Source organism: Centroberyx gerrardi, chromosome 15, assembly GCF_048128805.1.
Source record: "Centroberyx gerrardi isolate f3 chromosome 15, fCenGer3.hap1.cur.20231027, whole genome shotgun sequence".
Classification (NCBI taxonomy): Eukaryota; Metazoa; Chordata; class Actinopteri; order Beryciformes; family Berycidae; genus Centroberyx; species Centroberyx gerrardi.
The window spans coordinates 5,171,651-5,193,263 of NC_136011.1; the positions used below are offsets into that span (position 1 = coordinate 5,171,651).

Below are 21,613 nucleotides of genomic sequence, written 5' to 3' on the forward strand. Positions count from 1 at the left end.
TGTGTGCCTTGACTCTTTGACATACTGAAAAACAAAATACTTTCTTGATATATAGTGGTTATTTACAGCATGTGAGGTCAAATGTTTAGCTCAGGCTACGCTGGTGAGTGAAAATTGTTTATCTACATCGTAAATTCACTGCTACTCTAAGCTACCCTGTCAGGCTCGCTAACGCTAGCCAAGGAAGCAGTCTTCCTTTGACAGCTGACTGGAAGTTTGACCAAGAAGAGCAACACGATGGAGAGTTCACTGGTAAAAGAAAACCCGCTGCTTTTACCTCTTAACAAGGAGAAAACTGTCTACGACGGATTTATCACAGTCCAGGTAACTTGCTGTGCCAGTGTGCTATTTTGTCTTTTACGGAGAGAACGTAACTCCAAACTGTATTAAAAAATCTGGCAATGTAATGTTTACTTCCCTTCGACAAACGAACATGCATCGCAGAATATAAATTAAGACCTTTTACGAATCGCCAGGAGGCACTGGTAAATTCGGCATACATATAATCCGTCAAGCGGCCTAGTTTAATAAATTGGAAACTTTAATTGCTTCGCGGTGGTGTAGTTTAACGTTAGCGGAATAAGATTGCGGGAATAACAACCAAACCAAAGTTGAAATTTTATTGTTATGAGGGCTGCTGCGCCTATCGAACGTATGCCGAATTAAAGAGTAGATCCTTACTATTCAAGTAAGGTCTAAAGTCACATTCTACCAAGTATATACATTTGCCGATACGCAAGACAACATTGCGTTGTCAGATTTTGAATGGGGATTTTGCGTCACGTTGTCTCCGTGCGAGGGCCTTGAACGTATCAGGGCTAGAATTGAGCTATAGCTCTAGATAGCACAGCTAGCTAACATTATCACCCTTGAATCTTACCCTGCAGACAAATTCATTTGTAATATTGTTATTGTTATTATTTCGTGTACAGTAATTAATTTTTTTCTCACAGGAACGAGACTTCAGAATGAGAATACTGCTACCACCAGATCACCTACTCAAACGGGCCAAGTACACATTATCCTCTCTCCTCTGTTTACAAGCTATTTTTATGCATTTTGAAGAGACATAGCCTAGACATATTGTGATCAAATGATATGCTTGTCTTCCACTTTAATATGCCAAGACAATTCAGACAAGTATGGCATTGTTGTAATTTGGATGGAGAGGTCACAGGAGGCTACATCCACATCCTCACCCAGTACAGCTGCATCCACAGCTACCGCGCCCCCACATGACCACAGTATAGTGTTATGTGCTGTTTTTCTTGGTCCTAACATCTGCCCGACTTTGTCCTTGTAGGCTGCACTGCTGTTGGCAGCTGAAACACCTGTTGCGTGGATATGAGCACATAGTGAAGCAGGTAACCTCTAGACCGGACCAACCCATGTGTTGCATTTTGCTGCGTGTTGCCTCCTAACAGTATTTTGTGCTGTGTTGTGTCTACCACCTTTGTTTTTTTCTGTTTTGTTTATTTTTTGTCATGTCTTTTTGGCTGTCTCTGTGTTCGCTGCATCCTGCCTGGCCTTGTTCCCGTACACTCTGTCACCCGTCAGGTTTGCCTCACTCGGAAGCAGAGAAAAATATTTTTCACTGTTTAATTAACATCGCCTGGAAAATGTCCCTATTTGTTATGTGGCCCCTCAGGGTTATTTGGATGAGATTGATATTTCACCCCGGGCTGCAAAGTTCATTATTTTCACAGCCTTTAAGCTATCATTAATTATTAAAGCTGGTGGCAGCCCCCATTAATCACAAACACTGTGTTTGATTTGAATGGCTGGCTAGGGGAAAAAAATAGACACTGTCACTTCATTATCCTCCCATTCAAGGATGTCTTTTCTCTCTCGTTTGACTCCTCGCAGAGGCTGCAGCACTCGGCTGATCTTGTCAGTTTCATTCTGGAGTTGAAGACCGTCTTGGTAAGGAGGCGAGAATGACACAGTGGTTAGCACGGTCACTTTGACATTGTAGGTGTATGAATGGAAAGTAAATGGGAACCTTGGGGCATTATCAATAGCCTCGATTGCGAGCGACACGTGTACATGTATACCTCGTTAGATTAATGAAAACTGTAACGGCCTTTGTGTTTGGCACCAGACAAGGGCGTGAGACATATTGGCCCGGTTCATTTTTTTGTTGTCTCCTCCTGTCTGATTTATGTTGCGGGGCTTTTAGCGGAGCGATGGTGGAGTGAGGACGTCGTGATATGACATGCATAGTAATCTGGGTTTAAAATAAAAAGCGCTCTCTCTGTCACTGCAGGAAGTAGCCCTGAAGAGCCGTCCTGAGTGCCGCTCCATCCCACCTCCACAGTATTACTCCCAGCTCATCTCGGAGATGGAGGCCCTTGGCTGGGACAAGTAAGTGGGCTGCTAGGAGCACTAACACCGGCTATATAACCAGGGCTTTAAATGAACTCCAGCCACTTGTCAAATGCTGGGAAAGTTTGGCTGTGACTACTAAGTCTGTCAACTCCACTATGTTCAGTTTCTATATTAATAACTACTTTGGCAGCTAATAAATTGCATTGTCTGGTGAAATTCTGAGTTCACTTGCCACTGTGGCTGTTCAAAATTAGTTTTATACTCTTCATATGGCAAACTAGCATGCCCTCCATATGTTAAAAGCAGTGTCAAAGTTCCATAAGTTTCAAAAGTCTTAAGTGATCTAAATTTAAAGCCTCAAAAAGTATCAAAATACTCTTAAATACGGTTATTAGGGGTCTTATTTTCACCATGTAATGACGGGCTTCTTTGCACTTAGATTAATACACAACATGGTTAGTAATACAATATGCATCCTATCTGCTTTACTAAACACAGTTGGACTTCATGTCTCTTAACAGTTAATTCCCTGGTGTTATTCTTCTTATTCTTTCTCTATTTATAGTTTCAGAACTTTCATTAGCTCCGTTCAGTCAGAAATAGGCTGGTTTTGCCAGCTTTGTATATTCATTTTGGCTTTTAGACACTATGTATTTGCACTATGTATTTGCTAATTAGAGTAAACTGATTGCTTGCTGCAGCGAGGAGGAAGGATACGCAGTAGCACTAATTTGTGACCGGTTGCTGTCGGGCAACATTGCCAAAAAGCTCAGAAGCAGCCAAATCTTCCTCGCTGACAAACAAGTAAACAACGGCAAACAATGGAAACCTATGTCAAATTGGTTTTGACAGATTTATCTCTGTTCAGACAGAGTGAATAGACTTCTGGCGGCAAGTTGGTTTGAGCTGTTTGCGATGTAGACAAGACCCATCAGGCTTAACCCAGACCTGGCAAGAAACAAAGCGTATACGGTATCTTCACTTTCTGTAGCTCCAAAAAGCTGCTATATTGGATCTCTATATACGGTGAAAATCAGCTGATAATCAAATAATTACTGTTTTCTAATGAACAACATGATAATGCTCCAATACCCACTTGCATGATCCTAAGATACTCTGAAACTAATTTGCCTATGGAATTGCTTGCTGATAGAGCTTGTTTCTCTGTGATCCATATCAACTCTGGTTTTGCCCTATTCTCTGTAAAGGCTGAGATGGTAAAATTGCTGTAGGAATGTTGGATGGAGGTTAAACACTCTCTATACACACACAATAATGTTCATACGCCAAAATGAGGCTATTGGAAGCCACTCGCAGGCCTGAAACTAGGAAAAGACACTAGTGGAACTCATTTAATGAAGCAAGCATGCAAGGAAGAGATATAACATATTTGGAGTTTCTCCCATTTTCCCATAGGAGGTCAAATTAAACCGCTTAAGTGTGCCGAGGTACGTGCGGAAAACCTAGCCCGCTATATGGAACAGCCCATAGTCCTGCTAGGTTTTTTTTTTTTTTTTTGCTCCCAGCAGCCTAAACAGATTGGAGAGCACCGCAACAACGCAGCTCCACATTAACGAATGGCTCTTAATGACTTCCTTATTTTTAGTTATTGAGTTATAGTTAAATCCAGGTCACATTTAATAACTCGCAGCCCACGTGCAGCAACGGGCCCGGCTAATACCGTCGTCTCCACTTGTCAGGAAGGTAGTGGTGGTGGGGAATGTGTGTGTGTGTGTGTAGTTGGATGATCTATTCTCCCTCAGCTCGGATTAAGCCTTGACTACTACACTCATTTTCCACTTTTCCTATTAATGACCACAGCTACAATTATGATATTAGCAAAATGCAAATCGCTCTAATTGAAGACTCTCAGGTTTTAATAGGAGAAGGGAGGGAAGTGGGGGGGGGGTGTGAAGGTATGCTTTATGCGGGAAATGGGACCAACATCATTTCAGTGTCGTGTTACGGTTAGGAGGCATTATACACAGTGGGCCTCAATCTCCAAAGCACTCGAGATTCGCTTAGCGTCTTAATTGGCATGGGCCGCGCTAATAGTCGCCAGGGGTTTTTCAGCTGTAATTCTGTGCGCTGATTGGGCCAGGTAAACGAGTCGGTCTCTCCCTCTCTCTCTCTCTCCCTCTCTCTCTCTCTCTGCGTTTGCATTGGCGAGAGTGGTCATTTTAATTGGTTGGAGATGGCACGCCACGTGTTAATTAATGGGAAACGAAGTCAAGTAGGTCAGCCGTCGTCACTCGGTGGCCCCGAAACGCGGCCCTGGAAGAGCTCGGGCCTCATTACGGGCACAGCTGGCACTCCCGTGTCCGCCGTCTCTTTGTGTACCTACAGAACGCCGTCTCTCGTCACAGCGTCTCATCACGCCATTATCGCTCTGTCACACTGTCTCGCTGCTTCTTTTACGAGGCCAGTAAAAGTCCCCGACAGCGGGGCTCCGTTGGGCCTGGCGGGGCCTGGGGCCGAGGGATTACACCGTCTATAGCATAGGGTTTCTTTTTTTTTTTTTTGCGTTTGTTGTCGTTGAATTATTAGTCCAGGTGATGAATCGGCCCTATAAGCAAATGATGTAAGTACAATCACAAATAGTATTGGGAGTTATGGAGTTACATAAGTAATGAGTATGTCCCGGTTAGCCCTGTTAGACCGTAAACCAGGCTAATGAATATATAGGTGTCTCTTATAAGATTAGTGTATCTGGGTGTTTTTTTTGTGCTTCTGTACAAAGTGTACATGCATTTGGTCTGCATGTGTGTGTGCATGTGACTCGCATCGTCCTCTATTTCCTTTATCATTGCTCACCAATTCCTTGGATACCTTGTGAACGTCATCATTTTGCACTTGAATTACTCATGCAACACACACACACACACACACACACACACACACACACTATGTATGTGTTGATCTCATTGTTCATGAATCACTCAGTCGACACACAAAAAAATAAAAAAAACACGCACATGGAGACACACACACAAGCACAAATGTGTGTCGTGTGCGCTGTCTGGAAGCAGCTCAGTTGGCTGCGGAGTTGCAAATGGGATGCTCTCATCAGTCTTCCCAGCAGGACGTCTGACTGTCACGCTGTTTCCATCATGGCCAAGTAGGGGCGGCAACTAGTCCCTGCTATCCTGGGCGGGAGACCCCAGAGGAGAGGAGATGGAAATGATAGGGATGCGCCGATGAGACTTTTTCCACTGCCGATACTAATTCCAGAGTACGGAACCTTAAAGTTGGCCGATATGGAGTTGCTTCTACTGAAAAATATAGACTATATACTGTATGTATGTCCACTTTTAAATTAATACAGAATATGGTTAGTAGTACAATCTGCATCCTATCTGCTTTACTACTGTGGTTTTAAATTCAATTCCAGGTAGCATTGAAAAGGTCTTTAAAAGTCTTATTTTTGGTCTCCTGAAACCTGCAGATACCTTGTACTGTGTATTTGCCAATTGAGTTAACTAATTGCTAACTGGAGCAATACAAAGAATATGCAATCAACTATTTTACCGTCATAGGACTAGGAATAGGATTAAGATGGAACCATTTTTCTGCTTTTGAGAGAATCAACATCCTTTTATGTGTGGGCTTTACAAAGCACTAGCACTTTATTTTATTGTTTTTACTTATTTATTGATTGTTTTTATTTGGACACTTGTCACTCTCTGCACTTGCATAGGTCTATTAACTGGCCTCGCCTGACTGATTTGTGTATTTATTGCTGTCAGCGGTAATGGGGATTTTATGGGGCTATGCTGTATGTATATGTTTACTTGATGCCCTGGCTTGTGTCTGTGCTGAGGAAAGAGAGCGGCCTTGGTTGATATGGATCTTAAATATTGAATTGGAAAAGGTCATAAAACCAACTCTTCTCATATGGTACACATGGTTTTTGGTGTTGTATATTCAAGAAGTTTTGAACTACTGTTACCTTATTTTAGCCTTGTATCGGCCTGATAGCTAGTGCTAGCCAATATCAGCATCGACTCACTTAAAATGTGGCATGGGAGGGATGTGTGTGTGTGTGTGTGTGTGTGTGTGTGTGTGTGTGTGTGTTAAAAGGAGAAGATAGGGCAATGTGTTTGGGAGATCTTAATGTGCAGATGTTTTTGGAGATATAGAGATGGAGTGCAGATCGGGACGAGTGAAACTGAGTGAGCGTGGGAGAAAAAAAATTATCTGGCACCACAGCACGCGAGAGTGAGATGTTGAGTCGAATTGGCGTGAAGACGACGATACGAGCGTGATTGAGTTTGCGCGTGTTTGCTCGTGACCATCTCCACGTCCGTGCCCTTCGCCGCCATTCGATCGCACGTAAGCGCGCTTTCGGGCAGGCGCTTTTACGAGTCGGGCCGCGTCGGACATCATCTCCCATCATTCCATCACTCCCCTAAGTGTGCGTCAGGCAGGAACACACTGCTCACATCACTCCTCTCCAAAGCACTCCATAAATCCCCGGCAGAAATACAGCTTTGTCGGCCTCAGTGCGGAGCGTGCGCTGTAATGTATTGTAAATCTAGAGTAGGACTGTCCAAATCCTTTGTCTCAGATCGGTCTTTTGTCTTTCGACCTCAATAGACTGGAGTCAGACTGGAAAGGAGGAGGAACTGATTCCTTAATAGTGTGTTGGAGCGGTAGCAGGAGCAGTAAATCTGGAAGCGGTGCCGGTGCATGCTTGGTGGAGATCAGTATTTTGTCTTCAACTTCAATAGGTTATAATTAGTTTGGGTAAGAGGGAGAATCTGATTTAGTGCTTGACTGAAGCCCTAAAGTTTGAACCCGTCCCAAACTGAGCCTGAGAGTTGAGAACTGTGTGAACTCCAAACCCGACTACGGTGAAGTCTTGAATCATTTTCTCATGAGAAATCGCTAATGACAGTGGACTGTTTTTTTTTTTTGAACCTCAGCAGACAGGTTCATTCCCTGCAACAGCCAGTATTTCTTCCACAACCATGTGTCAATTTTCATACCAAAAAATTACAAGTATTCAGTGTTTCTCCAGGAATTTTACTGTCAGGGTGGAAGAGCGTCTGAAAAGAGTTTATAGAAATAAATAGAAACTCTGGGACACATTACTACCTTTTTAAATCAAGAATGAATTCACAGGAAAAAAAAACTGTACAATTAAATGACGAAATAAAATGTGCAATGACAAAATTTCATGGCAGGTTTTGCAGACTGGTTTTAGGTAGCTGTGGTCAGGGAGGAGCCTCCATCATATTGATATTTCATATTTAAAAAGGCCCGATATATATCAGCAAACCGATATGTTGGTCCAAATCTACTTCAAGCATTTATTAATTTTCAAATTCATTGTATAACATACCCTGTCCCTTTCTTTTTCACAATCACAAGCAAGCATTCATGAAATGCGACTGCCCCAATCTCAATAGAATCACCACCTTTTTATCATATTTAATTGTTTTATTATTTAAAGTGGTTTTGAAACTGAGCAGCAATTTGATCAATAATATAAATGTAGTTTATCCATTCACAGCAATAGCCTAACTTTGATCTGTGGCCTGCAGGCTGTGAGAGGAATTTGTGGCGTTGTCTGTGCTTCAGTCCAGTCCTTTGTATCTGTCAGGTGACATGCAAGCAGAGGAGTTCTTATGTCGGTTGTTGTCATGTGATTAGATAGTTACTGCTTGCAGATGAAATCAGTTTGTTTGCTCACAGTTTTTCCACAGAAAGCATAAAATCCAAAGGGTTTCAATGTTGCACATGACTTGGTGTGGAAATATTTCTCCCAGGCTCAGTACAGTTGGGTTTGTTATATTCCTCCATTAGAGCATTAAAATGCCACTTGCTTGTCTGCTCTTTTGATTTGAGCAGAATCACAAACAGCTTGAACGCTACACTACACATTTAAAGGGAAATCACACTTTTGAACATATAACTTCGCATTCAAATGTTAAATATTTCACAGCGTTCAAATTTAGAATTTAGGGGGGTAAAGTGCCACCTCTAGTCGGGCCTTGCCAGATTCGGACATAAATGTGGAGCTGTAGCCTGTGTTGGAACCAGGAGTGATAAACCTGAAAGCGGTGTTGATGTCTCAATACTGCTCTCCAGAGCAGTGATTAATGATGGATGATGGCTGCTGTCATTTCACAGTGCTACATGTACACCTCTCTGTGAGTGGATTTAGTGGGGGGATTTATTATGTATATATTGTGTGTGTGTGTGTGTGTGTGTGTGTTTGTCTGTCCATCTTCAGGCTGCTTTTCATAGACACAGAGTTCCGTACGTTGAGACTGAAAGCCGACGACTCCTCTGGAAGACAGCACATCCTCACTGTTAAACTTAAGTCCAAGGTAACACACACACACACACACACACTCTCACACAAAGTTTACCATAAGAACTAGACAATTTTCACACCATCAAGAAACGGAATGCGCACACATCTACAGTTAGATGTTGACCTGCAGAGGGATCCAAATCCTAACAGGCAGACTTCACCAAACACATGCGGGACGTTCAATTTGCTGATAGCAAATCAGCGATTTACATCTGTACCCCTAAATCTAGGTCAAACTGGAGAGGGTGTGGAGAGACACGATAGCCCGCTGCGACTGAGATGTAGCACAGATAAAACATCTCCACATAGGCCTCAGCGTGAGAGAAAACCCTCCTCTCTCTGTAGAGAACACCAACACTCCCACACGCATCCGCATAGCTGGTAGTTGTACATCTACGGGATAGTGAGAGAAGTACACAAAATCTGTACCTACTGTAGGTACAAGTAAATGCATGCTGGTGGAATAGTACTCAAATGTTCTCAAATGTTCTCATGTCACACACACCCAAATGCACAGATAACAGGCCACGGACCCCTATTTAATAAGATTTTGTCCCAGAAACACCCCCAATAAGGGAATATTGTTGTTGATTTAGTATTGAATTGTATATCTGTTTACACTGAGATAATAGTGGTGAGAGTGGCCTAGGGCTAGAAAAGTCAGTCTTATACATTCTCTAGTTGGGATTAAAATATAGTGAAATTAAACTATTCCTCATTTTGCTGGCGACCCTCTGGAACTCCCTCAACGACCCCTGGGGGTTCCCAGACCCCAGTTTGAGAACCAAGTCAGTCATTCAAAATTCCAATACAGTCATAAGTATATGATCAATTGTACTTATTGTTGTATTTCAGTGCTAGGGAGCGATCCAGTGTCCATGTGTCAACCTTTATGGATTAAAGTGGTCCATGTATACTTTCCCTCTTTAAGATGGAAATCAGAAAAATCCATTGTTCTTTTTTTCCTATATAGTCCTAATATGACTGGCCACTGCAGCTGTAGGATAAACAGTCAAAAGTATGCTATTTGCATTGAAACGTAAAAGTAAAAACTTGCAAATAGCTCGGGAGCAAATACCTCAAACGATTACAAACACCTCAAAACTGTATTTCAGTACAGTACATGAGTAACCGTACTTTTCCCACCCCTGGCTCTCTCCAACTCTTTTCTTAAAAGCTTCCAGTCAGGATGAAGCGTCTAGTGGTAGTCGGGAGCGAAAGTAGCACACAGTGGTGGGCGCATATTCTGGGCACGGTGGGTGGGTGGCACGGCCAGGCGAGGCGGCGCTTTACCTAAGCCCCAGATGAGATCCGCTGGGGGACGAGGGAGGGTGGCGGGACCCCACCCTGTGCCCACCTGCCCGCCCGGCACCCCCCCTCCCCCCCCCCCATCACCTCTCTGGCACCGGGTATAAATAGCTCGGAGTCCTCCCTGCGATCCAGCTGCCTCCACCAGATCCCGCGCCAGGTCATCCCTCACCGGGCACAGCCAGGGAGGAGGCAGCACTGGCATGGAGGCTTGGATGGCAGGGAAGCGAGGGAGGAAGAACAGAAGGAAAGGACGGAAAGTAGTGTAGCGCTGAAGGTGAAAGGAGGAGGGAAAAGTCTGGCGCGCGTTCCAATGCCGGAGAAGTGGTCAACAGTATCGGTCGTATTTACAGCAGAAATGTAGTTTTTGATTTTGGTTTTTCCACATTTTTACATTCAGTTTACTAAGGGGCCAAAGCTTTTTGTTTAGGGTTTACATTTACATTTTAGGCATTGAGCTGACGCTCTTATCCAGAGTGAATCAATAGAAAAAGCTTCAGTTCTTGCTGTAGATCACCAAAAATCAGGAGTGCAAAGGTCAAGGCCTTAGTCGCAAGTCGTAAGTATTCCTGTAAGCTTAGAACGATTATATGAGAGTGAAGTACTAAGAGAAGAAAAAGCGCTAAGGACAGAGATAGAAGGGATTGTTTTTTTTGCCATAATAATTTGGGTGCCCATTTTAAAGGTGCATTACCTGACTCAGAGGATCAGTAAAACTCTGCCATAAAGTAAAGTGTTAATAAAAGCTAGATACATTTTCTCTGTCCTGTCCTCTCCACCCATAGCACCCTGCAGAGGCTCCCGAATGCTCTGCTGACCTGCCGGTCCCCCTCACCATAACCTGGACACCACAGGTACATGCATTACACACAGATACAGTACATAAGCTCATAATGGCCATATAACCACAACAGACACCTTATACATAGGATCCACAGAGCATACAACATTCTATACAGACAGATATTTTACAGACATTTCAAAAAGTCTCAAATCATTTTTCAACTGTTGTGCAATGACACCGAACCATTTGTCCAGCCAATCATGCCAAGCCTCATGTCATTACTTATATATCCATTGCTATTCATCACATCATTTATTGACAATTTTTTTTCCCGCCTCAAGCGGACGCAAAGACTTTTGTGCAATATCGAGGGAAATTTCCATTCAGCCTTTTCTAATTCGATACACCATAATTCACATTATTTTCCCTCTTCTGTGTTTTGGGTGTTTCTTGCTTTCTTTCTCTCTCTCTCTGCTTTTTATCTCTGTCACTACCTCTCTGTTTCTCCGTGTCACTTACTCAGTCACACAGAGAGATTACGTCTTGTTTTTTGCACTCGCACAAACAGCCGCTTTGTCCATCACAAAAAAGTAGCGTTCCATATCTGATCATCTATCATTTACATCAGTGTTTCAAATGTATGTGGAGAGGCTGGTGTTGTCTGTGTGTGTGTGTGTGTGTGTGTGTGTGTTTGTGTGTGTGTGTGTGTGTGTCAGAGTCAGGATGTGGGGAGGAATCCGAAAAAGAGGAGTGAGAAGTGAGAGAGAGAAAAGAGAATTTGTGGGCAGGGATGCTAATGTGTGGGCAGATTTGTGTGTGTGTGTGTTGTGTGTGTGTGTGTGTGTGTGCGTGTGTGTGTTTGTTGCTGAGCTGATACATGGCAGGCGTACAGTGAGGACCAGCTTAGAACAGCGCTGCCGTATGGAGCCTGTCTGCCTGCTGGGCCGTTGATGGATCTCTCCCACACTGCAACATGAAGTGTGTGTGTGTGTGTGTGCGCGCGCATGCCCGCGTCTGTGTCAAGTGTGTTTTTGTCTAATGTGTGAACAGTCCTTGCGTGCGTGTGTGTGTGTGTGGCGGGGGGGAAGGGCCTGTCTGTCGGCAGTCCTGACATGTTCATTTGAATGAGTAATTATTGCCTGCTCTGTTGCAGGGCCAAGACGTGCCACTCTGTGTATTTGTGTGGAACTAGAATGGAAAGAGAAATAAACCGTAGTGTGTGTGTGTGTGTGTGTGTGAACGTGTACATGTGGGTGTGTGTAGAGTGTGTGTCCTTTTGCGCTTGCATACTACACAAAGGTGATTTTAATAACAAAAACTTGTATGTATTAGTCAGACGTGAGTGAGAGAGATTGAGTTTGGCTGAATAAAAGAGCGTGCGTGTGTGTGTGTGTGGCTGGCTGAGCAGTGGGCATCATACCCACTGTTGAGTGTGCGTCATAGCATGACTGTGTGCCCTGCCTCTGTCTGTGTGTGTGTGTGTGTGTGTGTGTGTGTGTTGTTTCTAAGCATCATAAATTTAGGGTTCGACCAGTAAGGGTTTTTCAAGGCCAATACCGCTATTTATGGATTGAAGCTACCAAGAGCTCATATTTTGTGCCAATATTCAATATTTGTCGATTTGACCATTTTCATGTCTAAAAAAAATCCACCAAATTTGTAAGGATTCAGTGTTTTCCCACAGAATTGTATACTTTTCAGGGTGGAAAAGCCTCTGAAACAGCATTTAGTCCATCATGGGACACTAAAAAAAAAATAATAATAATAAAATGTTGAAGTTTGATAGCGTCCAGGTTAGAGGAGTGAAGTGTCTCAAATTCAGGTCAGTCAAAGATATCATAAATAGATAAAGAGGACTGATTGAGACGCTTGAGGAGCAAATCTCTAAGACTCTCTCTCACTTTCTCACTCACTCATGTTCTGCCACTCAAATACAGCCGGAATTCAATTACCAGCTCTTCTTTTTCCTCTTTTTTTTTTTTTTATATTTAAACTGGGCCTAGCGTAGTTATCCTGAGCCGTAACCGTAATCATGCCACTGGCATTAATTGGGCTGTAATTGCCGAGGCTCTCAGCACCTGGACGATGCTTAATTGTGTGCACTGTGCTGGCACAATGACCCATAATTTTTGGTTCATTTTTTCCCCTAATTTTTTTCCTCTCGTTCCATCTTTATTGCTCTCCCACACCTCTATCAGCCTCCCTTTCTCTCCTCCTGTGTGCGCGTGTGTGTGTGAGTGTGTGTGCTTTAAGTTGCTTGAATTTTTACCAACTGGTCAATCACTATCAGCACTTTCCGTTCGCTCAAATTGCCTCAAATGAGGTGTTGCAGAAGCAGCGCTGTGCAGTAGGTTGTATCAAAAACAAGCCGAGGTTTATAGCCTTGTCAGTGTGGTATTTCACTGTAATCCTGAAAGTACTTAAAGGGTAGATTCTGGAAAAATAAAATGTAAAAGTTGTCTGTAGCTCGTTTCATCCTCTCTTTCTGTCTCTGTTGTCTCTTTTGAACATAAACTTAATCACAATTTACAGTTGTTTCCAGGCACTCTGCACCTCCGTTAGCTTCATTTACCCCTCACTGTGGCTTCAGCGCAGAGCAGCTGATTCTAATCCACACATTTTCCCCCCAAGGCTAAAATATCAATATTTCCAAATCTCACTGCTTTATCACAATAATGAGTTTTCAGTTTTAATAAAAGAAGTTTGACTTCTTTTGACTTGACTCGTTGTGGCAAACAAAACCAATTTAGCCATTGTTATCTTTTAGTTTTCTTTTTATGACTGCCCACATACTTAGAACCTGAACTCTCAATTATTAAATGACTGCTTATAGCTCCAGCCAGAAGACGGAAACTAGAGATAGATCTTATTAACTGTTTATTTTGCGATCAAATTCTGTAGTTCTTTTCTTAGGGTTGAGCATGTTCATAAACTAGCAATACATACATTTATATTTCAATATATGTATCTCGTGTAGGAGAATAAATCTGAAAATGAGTCGATGTAGGAGGCTGGAATTTCTACTTAGCTTCTCGTGGTTAAAACCTTTTTCGTTAACGTTGAACTTGAAAAGCTGTAGTGTCGTAGCTGACCATTGTGCTTCGTTCTGGTTTGGGTCGGTAGAGTACTCTGGACCAGCTCCACTGCCAGTTCCTGCTGGTTTTGGAGTCCGTGGCAGAGTTCTGGGCGGTCCTGGACGAGATCGACAGCAAGACCTGGATCCTGGAGCCGGAAAAACCCAGCCGGGCCGACACCATGAGGCGGATCGCCATTGGTACTGTGTAACACACACAGGCAGATCTCAGAGTTTCACCCAATAGGGCATGGTCACGCTATTGGTCACATGACACTTTGCTTCCATAATGACTAGTTGCAGTAGCTGCCAGTACTTAGGTACAAGTCTCAGACACTTAGCAGAAACTCCCACAACTACTACCAACGTTTCTGCCACTACTTTCTCCATTTTCACTCTGGTTGTTGTTGTTGTCATAAACTGTCAGTTGCCTACATAGTGTGAAACCCTGCCTCTTCTTTGTTGTGATTGGTTGGTTCAGCAGTCAACATCATGTGGTCTCCTCTAAAAAGTTGAACTTTTCCCAGCTTTCGAAATCTCTCCGTTCTGCTTAAAAAGAGGCAAAACGCAGCACATTTTCCAATGCCTCACTGTTTCTCCCCCTTCGTTTCAACGTAAAAGAGGTGGCGGTACTTTGAAAACAATACACCCCATGTCTGTGTGTGTGTGTGTGTGTAGGGAGCAACGTATCCATCAAGGTGGAGGTGGATCCCAGACACCCCAAGATGCTGCCGGAGTGCTGCCTGCTGGGAGCCGAGCATGGTGGGTAGACACGGCAACACCTCAAAGTGCTTTTTGAGGCAGTGCAGGGGCATTATAAGTTATATTCTGATTATAATACATGCATCATCTGCTCATAAAGCCTTGAGAGCATCTCTTGAAGTACATTTGTACCTAAGGTATTTTCAGGAACTGCAAATGACAGGCAGAGCAGACTGGATCAGTCCAAAGTTGACCGCCACTCGTCTTCATGTGCTTCCTCCTGTACTTGCAGTGTGAATTTAGGGTGTAATGGGAACGGGCGTGTCCTGAGCCTCTTCATAGTACTTATATCGCTTTAGTCACATACTGTATCCCGCCTTTCCCCACCGACCGTTCTGCCAGAAAAGGATCGATCCGAGCACTATGGTACAATACTGCTTCTACCCATCCTTATTCACACCAGATCATCAGATGTAAATAAAAAAGGAAAAGGAATAGCATTGTAATTTCAGCATTGAACTCTACATGTCTCGACTACTACCTGGCTGGTTGTGTCGACTGTGGCCCGTCCGCGTGTCAGAGGACTTGTTTCCAGAATGGCACGTTTTCATTCTCGCCACGCCAACACCGGCGCCAGCTGGCGAGGTTTGGCGCTTTCTATTTAAGTCCCCGTCAATTGTCGCCGATTGTTTCTGTAAACCCAAGGTCACGCAACTCCTAGCCAGTTGCCTAGCAATGCAACTCAAAAGATATTAAACACACACACACTTCAGCCGCCAAGACGGGAGGCAGGCGGCGACCCTCAAATACGAGGGGTCGCGCAGAAATATTGCTTTTTGCATGTAGGAATAACAAACAGCGAAAGTGATGAGCGCTGCGCGGAGACAGAGCTCCCCTGTGGAACAGAGAAAGTAATGATGGTTCATATCTGACAGTGGCGACGCTCTTGTCTGTTGTGAACCGGGCTGTTGTCAAATAAGAGACGGCGTTTGAGGGTTATGCAGGCTATATATTTAAGACACAGGCTGATTTTCTGAGGGCGTACACAATAATAAGGTATCCCGAGGTCCTTTAAAAAGTCTGGGAAAAGTCGTCAAATAAATTAGCTAAATTTAAGGCCACTGTTTACATTTGTGTTTTAAATAGTCCTTTTTTTCACCAGGTAATGACAGGTTTCTTTGCACTGCATGTCCACTAAACACAGCTGGACTTCATATCCCTTCATTTCTGGCGTCTTTTTGTTTTACTGCCCATTTATAGTTTCACAACTTCCATTAGCTATGCTCAGTGGGCTGTTTTTGCCAGCTTTGTTTCTTTCTTTTGAATTTTAAATGTGTCTTAAATTCAAATCCGGGTAGCTTTAAACGGCTCTTAAAAAGTCTTTGATTTGGCTCTTTGAAACCTGCATATACCCTGAATCAAGAGTGTTAAGTAAAGAGTAAGGACATGATGCAAATGTTTTCATTACTTGTATTCCTTTTCCGTTGCAGCGGTGACCCCGTTGAGGAACAAGCTGAACGGCAACATGCACTTGTGGTGAGAGACGAACTCCTCTTGCTTTTCTTCATCAACCAAAACATTCTGTCACGCTTTCACGTCGGGTTCTTTTCCGCCGTTACCGTGCACAGGCGTTAGCAGCGGCTTACGGTAGGTGATGGTTACCACAGAGTCAAACCACGCACACCAGTTAGACCGCTCTGAGGCCAAAGAACCATCTGATAATCACACGGAAAAAAACGTAATTACTTTTCATTTTGAAACAAGGCTGAGACTCTAAATTTCACCACAGGTTTTAACATTTCGCCTCCCTGCATGACACATCTCAGGAAAATCTCACTCCAGCACCGTTTAGTTTTAAATAGCAGAAATGCTCAGGCTTTTTTTTTTTTTTTTCTCTCTCTCTCTTTTTATACCAATGGTGGAAGTCTCCTAATCATCCCCCAGTGTCTTTGCAGGCTCATTTGCATGTGTTTAATTAGTGTGTGAAGGAGCTGTCTGTGGTCTGCTGGCAGGAACCCGGACTCCAGCGTCTTGCACAACCTCCGGGATGTTTTGGAGATCGAATTCCCGTCACCTGCCACCCACGAAAAATCTGTATGTCACACAGTTGCCCCCTTTTCCATTTCAAACATGTCCGTTCCCATCATGATTACCCCTAGCGAGCCGTGTGTGTGTGTGTGTCTATGCATGCATGTATACTACTGTTTGTGTGTCCGTTTGAGCCTGAAGTTATAAGGGGGTGGACATACAGCATCGCCTGTTTTTCTGTCTATTGCCATTTTTTTTTATATTTCTCTATATATGCGGGCTTTTTCTTTCAAGAGGTGGGCACAAATTCCCCTTTAATTGGGTTGTTTACAGATAAGATCATTAGAATAACAAAGATGGCAGAATTCTCGGCACTATCAAGATCGCTTTAATCACGCAAAACCATTTATCTTTTTTTTTTTTTACACTTTTTTTCTTCCCTCCTCCCCTCTCTGCGGATGGGTTGAAAGGGCGTCGTGTTTATCCGCTGTCGCCGCAGTGATTAATGCCTCGGCTTCATTAACATTCAGAGGAGCGCAAAAAAGTTGAGTTGACCAGATGTTGATTTTTTTTTTTTTTTTTTTTTTACCTGCCATCCTCTCTCTTAATGGATAGCTCCGGAAAAACAGGAGCTTCTCATTACGGCAAAATGCAAACGAGAGCAGAGAGAGAGAGTGTGTGTGAGATAGTGTGTTTGTGATGGTGGGATTGGAGAGGGAAAGAAAAGAAGCGGGTAGGACGGAAGGTGGGCTGAGAGAGAGGAAGCACGGGGAGTTGGGAGTAAAAGGTGATGTCACCAAAAGCACTAGAGTTTTAACTAGAGGGTTATTTATCGCTTGAGTGGGTTGAGCACCTGGTTACAGAAGCCCCACCCGAATCTCAAGCATCCTCCAGCAAACTAGCAGGGAGCACATGCATCTGTACCCCTAGAGTCTGTGGAAGTGCATTATATGAGAATGCATGCTGAATATTTCTACTTCAGTTGCTGTAATTGTGTGTGTGTGTGTGTTGTGTGCAGAGCTTCAGCGTCGAGTGTGGGATCTGTTACTCCTATCGCCTGGAGGCTGCGATCCCTGACCAGGTGTGCAACGACCCTCGCTGTGGCCAGCCCTTCCATCAGGCCTGTTTGTACGAGGTACACACACACACACACACACACACACACACACACACACACACACACACACACACACACACACACACACACACACACACACACACACACACACACACACACACACAGGGCTGTGAGACCAGAACCATAATTGTATAATACAGATTTCAGGCCACTCATTTCAGTGCAGATCAATCAAAAGGTATGAACAGTCATTCTAAGTACTTTCATGTGGGATGCCAAAAGCATACCTATATGTCTATAATGCAGGTGACGAATCATTCATTTTTTTACAATAATTATTTTGCCCTCTTCTACCAAACTTCATCCAACCTGCATGGAGGCTAAATTTAGTTTAACCAGTGAGACAACAGAACTATGTTAACAACGGTTAGGGTTAAGTGTGTGTGGCCTTTTAATAAAAATTGGATTTTGGCCAGTCAGTGTCATCCACCTCTGATAGGATGGATATGATGCAGTTTGATTGATTACCTATTTATTATATAATTGATCAATACTACACTGGCTGTCTATGGGAAGCCCTTAACCTGAATTGATTCTAATATGACGTTTTGATCAGATTCCACACAAGTATGCAAGAATATGTTTTATCATTGTTATTATCATCATCCTGGGTTTCAGTGGAGAGTTTTAGTGTCCCATGATGGTCTAAATGCCGAAATGATACCATTTACATGCCAATTTTTTGGCATGTAAATGCTATAATTTAAAGATGCTGAATATCATCACAAATATCAGCTATCAGCAGCTTCAATCCATAAATATTGGTATCGTCCTCCTCAAACCCATATCAGTCGAACCCGATTGTTGACAAATACATCAGCCAGAGATTATTTGGTTACTCATTCTTTATTTTTAAGTAAGAGCACATATCCTTGTGCGAGCCCTAATACTGTCACACTAGAGACACATGGCTCTCTGCCTGGCACTATGAGGTGAGGAGAGGGATCGTCGAGGTGGACCGGTGCCGCTTCACGACACACACACACACACACAAAATAAGCTCCTGGCCTTCTACCCATCTGCTTGAGCGAGGATTACTTTGTCTATATATTCTATATTCAACGACTCTTTTTCAAGCCTATGAAAAAGTGGCCAAGAGGACAGCATACATAAAGTTACGCATAAAAGGACAGGCACACTTTGGACGCCCGAGTATGAATAAATCCTTCAAAGTGTACAGTAATGAGTGTATATTCAAACAAGCTTTATTATCACTTGACACTGACGTACCAGATACAAGGTGATGATTAGTCACGAGGTAGTCCTTCTTGTCTCTGTCTCTTTCTCCTCCAGTGGCTGCGAGCACTCCCTTCCAGCAGGCAGAGCTTTAACATTATTTTTGGAGAGTGTCCTTACTGCAGCAAGGTATGCACCCTCTCAATGTAACTGACAGGATTCTTCACAGTGCTTCACAAGGGCCTTCGCTCCTCTGAGAGTCAATGGATATTCATAGCTTAATTAGCACAGCTCTATACATCGCGCAGCCTTCTCTTTTCTAAAAGGCTGCCGAGTGCATTCAGAACAATGTGGCGCATTCAGTCGATTTTACTGAGGGTTTACTGATGTGATAAAGGAGTAAGTAAAGTACATAGTACTGTATGCCAGTGAATACAGTACATCATTGATTAGAAGTCGTAGACAGTTGTATATATATTGTGTTTAAGTGTATTTGGTAGTCCTTCATGTAAGTACTGCTACAGTTCAGTCAGAAGTGAGCACCCACTTCATGCTTTATTGTGAAGTGATCATTTGTACCACATTTAACTGTAATGAACATTTCATAGGCACAATAGACTAAGTCTATACATCTGTGACCTCTAGGAGATAAGCAGCTACATTAGGTTTAAAATATCTAAAACTGTGTTTATTCTGGTTGTATTTCAGCCTATTACTGTGAAGATGGCAGCACAGAAGTCCTGAGAAGTGGGTCCTGTGTTCCCGTCAGCCTCATACAGAGACCGTCCCAGAACCAGAGGGTATCAGGTTTGATCCAGGCAAGAGCCACTGATCCCCTACCTGCTCACTCATTGTAAGCCACTCTAGATAAGAACATCAGCTAAAAGACTTAAAAATTTAAAACGCATCTTGGCATATGATTAGAACAAACTCCAAGAAGCACCCAAGACGTCTATCGGTTGGGGTCAGGAGAAACGGCACCGATCCTGTTCTTCATCTCGTGACGACTACAGCAGCCAGGAAGAGGAAGAAGCCCATGAAGACAGAACAGTAGAACAGTCCATTCCCCTGTTTGGGACCAGGTTCCTCTCTGGGGCCTTTGAGAAGGGACCCTTCCCACTCACCAAAGCTGTGTCCGCATTTGTCCCATTGACCACCATGATCATTGCCCCACCATCGTCCGTGGCCGCTGCGTGCCGGACCGTAGCCCCCCCTGTGGTCGAGTTGCGTTCCGTCCCATCTTTCCACGTAGCCGTCGTGCGTTTGGCTCCTGAGGTCACAGTCTGCCGTTATGTGTGTTTCTCTGAGCGGGCAGAGACGTTGTTTGACTTTCCGCCTCGCCGGGGTCGTGGTCAGGTCGTCATCCGTTTTCTTGACGGGCCGGTTGGATTTAGTTTTCTGTTGAAGAGGGTAATTCAAGTGGATGCTCTTTTCAGTTTGACAGTAACCTGAACTCTTGTACTGCACTATACTTGTAAAGCTTTAAATAAACTTGTGAAAGATTCAGTGCCAGTTAAGTACTTCTGTATTTCTTTGTAACATTCTTGTACACTTGAGTCACAACAAGAGTGTCTTGTTGATCCAACAACACATTGTGTTTTGTTCTTAAGGTTTTATTAACACCTTTACAAGGAGAGGCTTATTGACAATAAAATACTCATATTTTACTCGTCTTTTTAACATTCATCTGCATTTGGGTTCTACTAGTAGTGTTAATGCGGTTTGGGTTAGGGTTAGGGTTATAATGCGGTTCACAGCAAATTAAAAACAGTCAAGTTCCATATGTAAGGAGCCTGGCTGGTCTAGCGTCTTGGCCTCACTACCTGCTTAGTCTGGGGTGCGGGGCCTATGGGAGGCCCTCTGAGATGGCACGCTGCAATGGGTTTGGGTCTTGCCTCTTCCTCCTCTGCATCATCATCTTCATCTTCACTATAATAATCATCTTCATCAACCTCCACAGGTTCAGGCTTTGGTCTGGGTGATCTCCTGACAGCAGCCGGAGCTTTTCCTGCCTTCTATAAGCAAAGGACAATATTTAGTGGCTAATCATCAGTCTGACTGAATGATTCAGATGTGTCAACTGATAAAGTGGTCACATTCAAAAGCTGTTTTTTGAAATATGATGATAGTGCGTTTGAATTCAGATTTGGACTGTGATGAATGCTATTTTGGTGCAACTACTGCGTCCCATAGCAACTGACGCCTCCAGCCAAGGAACCGCCCAAGTGTTTAAAAGCCAAAGCACTTCCTAGTACGTTCTAAAGGCAATGTTCAAAAGATATGAAAGCACAGCCTCTAGTGTCCATAACTATAACTATACACAACACTCCAACTTAGTCTGTAGATGATGAAATTTGAAAGCAATTCATCTGAAAACTATAACCGAACTCATTTGGTGTTTGATCTGAATTCAACTGTGTCAGTCCTGACCTGTTGTGACTGAGGTTTAGTAAGGGGTGGGCCTCTTATGTAGCGAGCTGGCACTGGTTTGGGCTTCATCTCCTCCTTTTCTCCTTCGTCTCCTACCTCCACGGCCACAGGCTTGGGTTTAGAGGAACCTCTGGCTCGTTCTGCCTTCTGTGGAGAGATGATGGTTGGATGCCAGTTTACAGGTAGGAAATGTCTGCATGTTTTGATGAGTTAACAACTAGTTACATCCTACCCACCTTATTTTAATATGTTATGACTGTTTTGGGTTCTGCCATGTTACATATTTGCAGTTTGATTCATTTTGTCCTGGAAATGTCCTTATGA

General features: G+C 43.5%; 2 protein-coding genes across 6 annotated transcripts in view; one reads left to right on the plus strand and one right to left on the minus strand.

The window, feature by feature from the left end:
- Positions 1-19,687, plus strand: fancl (FA complementation group L). Its single transcript, XM_071916332.2, has 14 exons — positions 1-324; positions 954-1,012; positions 1,304-1,364; positions 1,867-1,923; positions 2,267-2,364; positions 8,567-8,663; positions 10,744-10,812; positions 13,866-14,016; positions 14,494-14,577; positions 16,008-16,053; positions 16,530-16,611; positions 17,564-17,680; positions 18,977-19,048; positions 19,568-19,687. The coding sequence occupies exons 1-14, from the start codon at positions 238-240 to the stop codon at positions 19,601-19,603; spliced, it is 1,116 nt and encodes a 371-aa protein (XP_071772433.2). The 5' UTR covers positions 1-237; the 3' UTR covers positions 19,604-19,687.
- vrk2 (VRK serine/threonine kinase 2) overlaps positions 18,866-21,613 on the minus strand; it is a 19,096-nt gene continuing 16,348 nt past the window's right edge. Inside the window, exons 9-11 of one of the 5 annotated variants that reach the window (XM_071916331.2) lie at positions 21,290-21,436; positions 20,680-20,874; positions 18,866-20,257 (exon numbers count right to left, since the gene is read on the minus strand). In XM_071916331.2, the coding sequence (XP_071772432.2) occupies positions 19,853-20,257; positions 20,680-20,874; positions 21,290-21,436 (747 nt within the window). In that variant the 3' untranslated portion in view covers positions 18,866-19,852. The remainder of the gene's footprint in view (positions 20,258-20,679; positions 20,875-21,289; positions 21,437-21,613) is intronic. The other 4 variants (XM_078288700.1, XM_071916330.2, XM_078288699.1 and 1 more) reach the window with 4 other exon arrangements.

Bases quoted from the DNA above. Each gene is read 5' to 3' on its own strand.
- fancl (XM_071916332.2), top strand. From the start codon at position 238: ATGGAGAGTTCACTGGTAAAAGAAAACCCGCTGCTTTTACCTCTTAAC. The intron at 14,017-14,493 runs GTACTGTGTAAC...GTGTGTGTGTAG, and splicing joins CATGAGGCGGATCGCCATTG to GGAGCAACGTATCCATCAAG. The intron at 14,578-16,007 runs GTGGGTAGACAC...TTTCCGTTGCAG, and splicing joins CCTGCTGGGAGCCGAGCATG to CGGTGACCCCGTTGAGGAAC.